The sequence below is a fragment of the Monoraphidium neglectum genome, assembly GCF_000611645.1.
Source record: "Monoraphidium neglectum strain SAG 48.87 unplaced genomic scaffold scaffold02515, whole genome shotgun sequence".
Lineage (NCBI taxonomy): Eukaryota > Viridiplantae > Chlorophyta > Chlorophyceae > Sphaeropleales > Selenastraceae > Monoraphidium > Monoraphidium neglectum.
In genome coordinates this window covers 1-8,980 of record NW_014011113.1, presented here as the reverse complement: position 1 = coordinate 8,980, position 8,980 = coordinate 1, and the positions used below count along the sequence as shown (strand labels likewise).

The 8,980-nt window shown below is 63.5% G+C and overlaps 3 protein-coding genes across 3 annotated transcripts; 1 reads left to right on the top strand and 2 right to left on the bottom strand.

Annotated features, from left to right (window-relative positions):
* Window positions 1-861: 861 nt before the first annotated feature.
* On the bottom strand, window positions 862-1,019 carry MNEG_10922 (hypothetical protein; the record flags this gene model as incomplete). Its single annotated transcript, XM_014040608.1, has 1 exon — window positions 862-1,019. A coding segment is annotated over one exon (158 nt), but the record flags the coding sequence as incomplete, so codon positions are not given.
* Window positions 1,020-3,930: 2,911 nt separating this feature from the next.
* MNEG_10921 (hypothetical protein) lies at window positions 3,931-6,032 on the bottom strand (the record flags this gene model as incomplete). The annotated part of the gene is made up of 6 exons (XM_014040607.1): window positions 3,931-3,990; window positions 4,230-4,334; window positions 4,509-4,537; window positions 4,719-5,120; window positions 5,322-5,678; window positions 5,933-6,032. The coding sequence occupies 6 exons, from the start codon at window positions 6,030-6,032 to the stop codon at window positions 3,931-3,933; spliced, it is 1,053 nt and encodes a 350-aa protein (XP_013896061.1).
* A 2,233-nt stretch (window positions 6,033-8,265) lies between these two features.
* Window positions 8,266-8,725, top strand: MNEG_10920 (hypothetical protein; the record flags this gene model as incomplete). The annotated part of the gene is made up of 2 exons (XM_014040606.1): window positions 8,266-8,541; window positions 8,717-8,725. 2 exons carry the CDS (start codon window positions 8,266-8,268, stop codon window positions 8,723-8,725), a joined length of 285 nt encoding a protein of 94 aa, XP_013896060.1.
* Between the last annotated feature and the right edge of the window lie 255 nt (window positions 8,726-8,980).

The following is an 8,980-nucleotide window of genomic DNA, read 5'->3' as shown; positions in this document are numbered from 1 at the left end:
GGCAGGCAGGGGCGGGGGCTGAGCGGGCGCGCGGTCGCGCGGCCGGGAGTCGGGCGCTGACCTGGACTTGGCCGGTGACGTCAGGGTGTGTCACCACCAGGACGGACGCTTCGTAAACGCCGGTGGCCGGGTCGTAGTCGTTGAAGCGCAGGAAGGGGCCTGGCGCAGGCGGCGGGCGGACGGCGGGCGGACGGCCGGCGGTTAGCGGGGCTGGGTTAAATGGGTGACACATGCGCGTGACTTGGAAGCGCATGCGGGTAAACTGTGGGAAGGGCCACCGCAAGGGACGCTCTTGCATGGGGGCGAGTTGACCCCTGATGGTCAAATCGGGCCTCAGGGTCCCTGCAACGCGGCCAGCTGGCGCCCTAGCACACGGGACCCCTCGCCGACCCACCGATGAGCTGCTTTTCGGGCTTCTGCGGCAGCGGCGCCCGCAGCCGCCAGCCCCCCGCGGCAGGCGGCGACGCGGCAGCAGGCTGGGCGTTGGGCGGCGGCGGGTGGGCCGCGGTCTGCTGCGTCTGGTCCGGCCCCAGAATCGAGGGGTATGCGCCGCCGTATGTCGGGGGGTAGGAGGGTGCGCCGCCGCCGGCAGGGGGGTAGAACCCGCTTGGGGGGGGTGGGTATGCGCCGCCGCCTTCTTGCACGGGTTCGGGAGTGACGGCGGCGGTGGTGAGCGAGGCGTGGAAGGAGGGCTGGTTCTGCGTGTACTGCCCGCCAATCTGGCTCGCATGGGCTCTCCAGGGCATTGCAGGGGGACGCGGTGGCTGCAACGCACACGAGCATGAGCTCATGCATGGTCACTAGGACAGGGGCATCTTTCGTCCCGGCCTCTCACTACTCGCCCAAGGCGGGCCCCCATACTGGCTGGCGCCGTGCGTCCCCTCGTACCCCACAACCACAACGGGCTGCGCACCGGGTGCTCCTGCGCCGCTGCCGTTGCTGGGCGGGTAGCTAGCTGCCGCGGGGTACGCCGAGGCGGGAGGCACAGGCGCGCCTCCGCCGAGGGCCATGCCCGACATCTGGTTGGCGAGGTGGGAGTCGCCCCAGCCGGGACCACCCGTGGGATAAGACATCCCTGATCGACCTGTCGCGGTGCAAGTGTGCGCAGCTGCCTCGATTTGGTCGGTATCAAAGGCCGCGCCGAAGACAGCGCTGGGGGTGTACGTAAGTAGATATAGATGCAAATGATGTGCTGCTTTGATTTCAAAGGGAGTCGCCTTGATCTGCCTCCCAGGGTCCTCTGATCATTCCCGTCGCCCGTGAGCAAGTAGCACCGACACTGCACACAGGTTGCGTATGCATTCAGTGGAGGTTCTGTTCTGATCGCGCTCGTGGAGCAACGCTGCCGCTTGGGGCACGGTCGGCAGCGCAGCCACGTGCTCTGGGTGCGGGTGGTCAACCCGCTGCTCCAACTCGATTGATGGCAACGAAGACTGTGCTTACCGTACTTTCTGCTCAGCGCAGCCAACAACATAGAGACAACATGATGGTCATCGGCAATTTTAAGCTGGGACAACAGCTGCAGCATTGCCTGCTGGGCAGTTCCATGATACTGCTGCTTCTATACCTGTGAATCAAAGTGAAAGCTCTTGCGTCTTGCTCGTCTGTCATGATCGATAATGGCGCTGGGATGGAAATACATATGCGCGGTGTGGGGGCGTGCCGGCTTGATAGCTGGTCAGCAAGTTCCTATGCACACTCTGATGCTCTATGCGCATGCAATCCTCGTTAGATATAGCACATTGCAAAAAAGCCCTGATCGACGTTGCAGCCCTTGTAGCGAGGACATAACGGGCTGGTACTGGCCACAAACTGCATATGCTGCTTGCCTCAACACTCCCCAACATCTCCACACGGCCAGTTGCAATTTACAAGATTAATGTTCTGAACAACTGCCTGCTTCAAGTGCATGTATCAACTCCATGTTCAAGACCGCAATTAGAATAGCATGAGCCGACAAAAGGGGAAGCCCCCCGCCCACCACAGCTGAGTCAGCAGGGCGACGGCGGTGACGTGAGGCAACACCCGTGTGACAGGTAGATGCTACTGCGTTTGTAAAAGTGCGCAAACATCTACCGCGCAGCAGCAGCAGCCGCAACGCCTGCGGCAGCAGCAGCGATGGCAGCAGACGCCTGTCCGAGGGGGCAGAACAGTGTTGCAGGCGTGCGTAACTGTGTGCGCGCACATATCCTTTCTCCCATAACCAGAAATTACGATACGCATTAATGTACAGCGGAAGGGCGAATGCTGCGGAACCACCTGCAACCCCATGCACAAGGGTATAAGTTTGTGGTGTAAGGTGTACTGTGTTGTGAGGGCCACGGCTGCAGCCGCCTGATCGTGCCTGGGCGGCCATCGCAGGACCGACAAAAGGGTGTGTGTGGGCCCCCTCGTGGCAGTTGGCCAGGTAGCGCGCACAAAAGATCAAAGGCAAGCACAATCACTTGCCGGTGCGCGAGTCCCGCCTGCCGCGATGCCGGATATCGGCAAAGTGTTGACTGTGAACGGGACAGGGCACGGGTTCAGGCCAGGAAACATTGCAAAAGTAGGTGGGAAGGCATGTCCATGGCTGATGACCATGACCGCGGTAAGTAGTTGCGGTGCCGCCATGGCACCACTACTAGGCGGTGGTAAGATGCGCGACGCAACAGAACCACGTGGCGTACGCCAAGCGCTGCTGCGTGATCCGAGTCGCGCAGAGAAAGCACGTGTATTGGCCCCAGAAAGGCCACTTGCACGTTCTGCACCAGCCTCTGTGCAGCTCACTCCTTAAATTCCGATCGTGCCTGCGCGCAAAGTGCAGCGCTGGACATCACCTCACCTCCCGTGCAGGCCCTGACACAGCAGAGCCTATATCATCCCTAACTTCACTTGCAGGCGAGGTGCATGCTCAAGCCTTTGTGTGGCCAGGTAGATGCGCACGCAGCAATCGCATTCGCTGCGACGCATCGCCGTGAGCGGGCTACACGGCAAAGAACCCTGAGGCTTGTGCGCCAACAGCCCATTGCCTTGGCTGGCCAGGGCTAAAAGCAGGGAGGGCCGTAAATGCAGCGTCACAGGAGCAAACGCAGCAGCATGGCCAGGCATTCGGACAGCAAATACCTCCCGCACGCTTGACGCTGCTCGGAACGAATGGCGGGTGCGAGGGAGGTCGGCGGCGGGTGAAAAGCAGCAATGCCACCCCAGCGGCAGGGGCTGACACCGCGTTGCGTCGAAAGGAGGCGTGTTGATGGAATGCGGCTGGTTGGCCGCGAGAATTAGCGAAAGAGTGCAGAGGTACACAGCTGCGGTGTTGGGAGAGAGAACGTCTCATTCCAAATGCGCCAGTGCACCCCCCCCCCAAACCCCTATCCTCTGCGCATGAATGCCTTAGCTCTGAGGGGCACGAGCCATGCGATCGTCCTGCGCACCGTCCACCGTGGCAAAGTGGCAACGGTCCAACGGACTACAGCAGTGCTGTCGAGAGGCCAGGCACTGAGTGCGTATTTGAGTGTGCGTGCGAATCGTGCGTGGGATCCTGTTGAGAAAAGTGCTGCCTCGCGTAGAAACCCCAACAAAAGCCACCCGATTTTGGTTCAAACCCAAACCCCTGCCACTGCACAGTGTGGGCGTCACCAAGATGCCCAGCCACTGGCAGTTGCTGCGCTTCCGCACATCTGCCACCCACCCAACGAACGCACGTCTCGACCAACGCGGCAGGCCCGCATCTGCTGGCGTCGCGCAGCGGGGGCCCGGACCTGCAAGACTTCGCGCCGCTGGGGGCCGTGCGACAGGCGGACAGCACTTCGCCACCTCGCCTCAGCGCCAGCCAAACCAGCACACCGAATCCAGCATCCTCAGTCTTGCGCCGACGCAGGCGACAGCCCGCGCTCCACGCGCTCACTCCGCAGCGGCGCGAGGCGACGCCGCCAAGCAGGCCGCCGGTCCGCTTCAAACAACGGCGCGGATGCGCGGGGTCTGCAGGCTCACATGCATGAGCTTGTCCCCAACCTGGGATGCAAGGGCACACACATGGACAGCAGCGCACGATTAGCCTTGGCGTGACTGCACGCGCCAATCCATGCAGCAGCGCAGGCAGAGTGGTGTGTCGAGCGCATGATGGGCCACAGATTTCAAGTTGACATAACTCCTAGTCCCCAGATCCCAGAGGCAAGCCTCAGCAGTGCATTGACCCGTGGCCCATCCTCATGCGCAACACCCTGCCCTAACCCCCGCCTGCACGCACGCACCTTTGCGCCGTGGAGGGCCTGCATGGCGCGGACGGCGTCGTCATGGACCGCAAAGTTGACAAAGCCAACACCGCGGCAGATCTTGGTGTCCGGGTCACACAGCACCTGGGCGCGACGGGGAAACAGGCATTGCAAACTTCTCAGTTGAAAGACATGACGTTCTGAACCGCTTAGTGGGTGTGGCAAATACACGCATGTGAATCCCTCCACTCACTACACAGCTTGGGTGCAAAGCATGCACAAACCCCTCCCAGGAAGCCAGCAGCTATGACCCCTCACCTTGACCGACATAATGGCGCCGTAGGGTGCTGCACAGGGGACGCGGGTCGGGGGCGAGGGGAAAGGGGTCAGGTGCGCCTGATGTGCCAAGGGGGCAGCCTTCCCAGTGAAGCAACAGTGAAGCAACAAACCCCCCAAAATACCAACCTGACACATGCAAGAGCCTCAGCGCAAACCGCACACATCACCCAGCAAGGCCCTCCAGCTCACCAAAGCGCTCGTACAGGAAGCACTTGTCAGCGTCCGCCGGCAGATTCTTCACATACAGGCTGCTCGACTTCGGGATGAACACCTGCTGCCCACCCGCGGCCGCAGCAGCGGCGGCAGCACCGGCCTTGGCGGCGCCGGCCATGCCAGCCGGGGAGAGCAGCCCGCCGCTGGAGCGCTGGTCCATGGAAAAACCCCCCATGTGGTGGTACAACTCGTCGTGACTGTTCGCGCCCGGCCCGCCGATGGTGGACGGGCCGCTGTTGATGCTGTTGAGGGGCTGGAGCAGCATGTGCTGCTGCTGCTGCTGCTGTTGCTGCTGCTGGATGTGCTGCTGCACCTGCTGCTGGACCTGCTGCTGCTGCTGCGCGGCGGCTGCCATGCGCGCCAGGGCGAGCCGCTCGCCTGGTGAGGTGGCGAGGTGAGGGGTAGGTGAATATGCGAAAGGGTGACGAGGGGGACGCGCACGCTGGGATTACACGGCGATGATCAGGCACCGGGCATAACCATCCATGCGACACCAGCGTTGAAAGCGCAGGGCGGGCAGGCGGACTGCCGTCGGCCGTCACCCATCCCACCCCAGATCCCGACCAGTGGGGCGCTCACTGGGGTACAGCGTCTCGACGCCGTTGTCCAGCAGCGCCGCCGCGGCCGTGAACGCCGCGGGCGCGGTCGCGAAGCCGCCGCCACCGCCGCCGTTGCCCGACACGATGCCGTCGAGCGCCGAGTAGCTCGTGCCCGACAGCGCCAGATCCTCGTGCGTCGGCGCCAGGCCGTTGTGCTGCGTCGCGGCGGGGGGCGACACCGACTGGAACGCGTGCTGGTTGTGCGCCGCGTGGGCGGCGGCTGCCGCGGCGGCGTGCGCGCTGTGGCCAAAGGTGCCGGGCAGGAAGGCAAAGGACCCGGAGCTCTCTGAGGCGGCCTCGAAGGTGGGGCTGTTTAGGGGCTGCGAGGTCGACACGCCTAGCGGAGAAGCAGAGGAGGGGGCAAGGCGGGGGCGGGAGCGGGCGCGTGAGCGCATGGAGTGCGCGTGCCGCCAAAGAGCCGTCCGGGTGTGCGGACCCACCAACGAGCTCATAAGCATCCTGTGAACGGGGGTTGGGCAACCGCTCCGGCCCAAGCGAGCGCGGTCGGGGGCTGCCAGGTGCACACAGGGCCACAAAGCGGGGCCGGGGGCGGCGGGGGCGGCTGAACGCCGGCGGGCAGGTACGACGCACCGGCGTCACCGACGGGCCCAAAGCCGCCGAGCAGCAGGGCGTTTTGGCGCGTCGCGCCGTATGGTGAGCCCAGGGGCCCAGAAGATGCCACCTGGTCCATGCTGCCTGTGCTAGCATTTCCCACAGTGCTGCCTGCCGCCTTGGCAGCCGCCAAGAGGCCGCGCCACTTATCGGCGAGCGGCGCTGTGTCTGCAAGGTGGTGCGGGGGCGTATGCATGGAGCACGCCTCGAGTGCCGCACAGGGACCGCTGCTGGCGCCAAGGAATGCTCCACGGGATTGCATCCCGCCTGCTAAAGGTGATGTGGTAGGTTGCCGGGTCCTTGTGGCTTGTGCCGGTGCTCACGCGAGACAGATGATGCGGAAACGTGCGTGTGGTGGTTCTGAGGGGTGGCAAGGCTTTGGTAGTGTTACGTGGCAGTCCAAGCTTTATGATGAAGCCTTGGACGCTGCCTGCTCATGATGACCGGGACGGGGCAGCTGCCGAGGCCCAGCAACCCTGTCCGACTGGCTCTAGCCCGCGCCTGATTGGGCCCCAGCTGGATTTAACCCCACGTATACCAATAATGCTTATTGCTGCCACAGTTGAGCTGGTGGCCACTGGGTCGTGCGCCCCTGCACAAGATGATTCGTACCACCCTGCCTCGCGCACACCCCGCCTAGACCATCCCCGGGCGACTGCGGGCAGCAAACGCAGGGTGTGGGTGCAAGGAAGCGGCGATTTGAGCCCATGGATGCTGGTTCCCGTGAACGCCACAGGGACGTGGTTGGCGTGCCCACCGAAACGAAAAGTGCACGCCGCTTCGCCCAGTCCGGTTCTCGCTGCGCGCTGGTCGCACGCACGAGGCGACACAGCACTCGCGATCAGTGCCACGTCATGCGCCTGATTTTGCCCTGGAACGCAATAACAGCCTGCGATTGTTCGTGCTCGAGCGACGGCCTTTGCTGCTGCTCCCTCCAGCACATATCCCGCGGCAGCTGCGGACTGGTCGATGCAAGGCAAGGCGTGCCTGCGCGGCAAGCTTGCTGCACGCCACCGCAGGGGAACGCTCCACTATGCCAAACTCAGAGCAGACTGCGCACGAGGCCGGACACTGCGGCTCGTGGCGCACACAGCATGCCCACCGACGACCTCGCTCAGCGACCTACACCACGACCGAAAAGTGCCGCCCAAAACAGGATGATGCCGACATGTCCAAAAACCGTGCGCGCAGCTTCTCAGTTCTCCTTCTCGTTTTCTGTGGGTGAATTCAATGTGAAAACCTTGTGCGAGTGAGAAGGCATACCAGCGAGTAGCGGTTCATCTTGAGTGAGAGAGCAAGGTCAGGGGCAGGGTTGGGGTTAAGGTGATGGCTGCTCCTAGTTGCTGGAAATCTTGATTGTCGTACCTGCTTCTGGAGCCAAACAACCTCATGTGATTAGACTTTGTATCAAAGAAAGCATACTGAAATTCGAAGGGCAATTTGACGGCCAAAAATCAAACTCCCATGTTCCCTGGCAGCTGTCTCTGCCAACGCAATTCAGCGAAATGCCTCTGGCAGGCTGGGGCGCCCGCGCGCCACCAAGCGGCGATGGAGCTGGCGCGTGTTGCTTCGGCGCCTGGGGGTACTGCGCCTGTTGAGAAGGCTGTTCTGATGATCTTGATGGCTGCTGATATTGCTGATGTAAGCTTGTCAGTGGTGGGTGCGATCCACCTGCTAGCCGATGTCTTCGCCAGTCTCGCCATACCCTCCGCGTGGCTGCGACTCGAAGGCGGACACACCTGAGCCGCTCTTGTTCGCAGGAGCGCCAGTACCCACCTTGCCGGCCGGCCGGCGGCGGTCAAACGCAGGTTACACCATCTGTGTGCAGAGGTTGACCCATGGCGGAGCTGTGACAGCACACCCAGCCAATAGAGCTGGTATTGCGGCCCGCCTATGCAACAATAAAAGCGGTGTGTAATTTTGCCGCACAGTCTGCTGTATGTTACAGGACTCTGACAACTCTCACTGTCACTGACTAACCCGGTGACGCCTGCTGGGCGCCAGCACCAATGTGCCATCAAAAAAGTGTACAAAGTATAGCCGTGGTCGTTGTTTGACTTTATCGATTTCCCCTGTCGTCGGTGATCTCGGGTGAAATGCATCCGCAAACGCGGTCCGTTCTTGGCGCACGCCCTGGTCACCTGAAGTCTTCAGGATACCCTAGAACGTTTGCGTCTCCGGCCCTGATCCCTTGTTGTGCGGGGCGCGGGGCGCCACACCGTGGCGCGTTGCCATCCCGCTCCTGCCACACGCGGCCTGCGCCGTTTTTGGGCAGCAGCGATCGGGGCCTCATTGACTGCCCCGCACAAACCATGCGGCCTGCATCCTGGATGCGCGGCGGCAGCACCAGCAGGCGCGTAGCCGCGGCAGCAGAGGCCGGTCCAGGCGCACCCGTGGGCGAGGCATCCCCCGCCCCAGCTGCCGCCCCGGCGCCCGCCGCGGCGCCGCCGCCCGACGCGCCGCTGCCTGCCGAGTGCAGCGCCCTGATCGTGGGCGGTGGCCCCGCGGGGCTGGCGGCCGCGCTGCAGCTCTCGTCGCGCGGCTGGTCTGACGTCATCGTGCTGGAGCGCCGCGCCAGCGTGCTGCAGGTGGGCGGACGCGCGGCGCGCCTGCACGCATGGCGCGGCAGGCGCGGCGACCTTCAACCCTGATCGCGTGTCGCTCATGACCCGCTCAAGACGTCGGAACGCATGTCTCACGCACACAAGTCATCGCCTTTTGAGCAGAGTTTCCACAATTGCCTTTCGACTGTTGTCACCACAGCTGCAGTGAGAGCCATCACCATGCAGCGCAGTGACGACCGTGCTGCCCGCCCCCCCAGGTGGACACGGACAAGAGCTATGTCTACAACATCGACGCCCGCGGCCGCCGCCTGCTGGAGCGCCACGGGCTGGCGGGCCGGCTGGAGGCCGACGGGGTGGGCACGGAGGTGGTGTCGCTGCTGCGGGTGTACCCTGACGGGCGCAAGGAGGAGCGGCAGCAGGTCATCAAGGTGGGGGGGTGTGTGATGATGAGGGGGGGTGACGG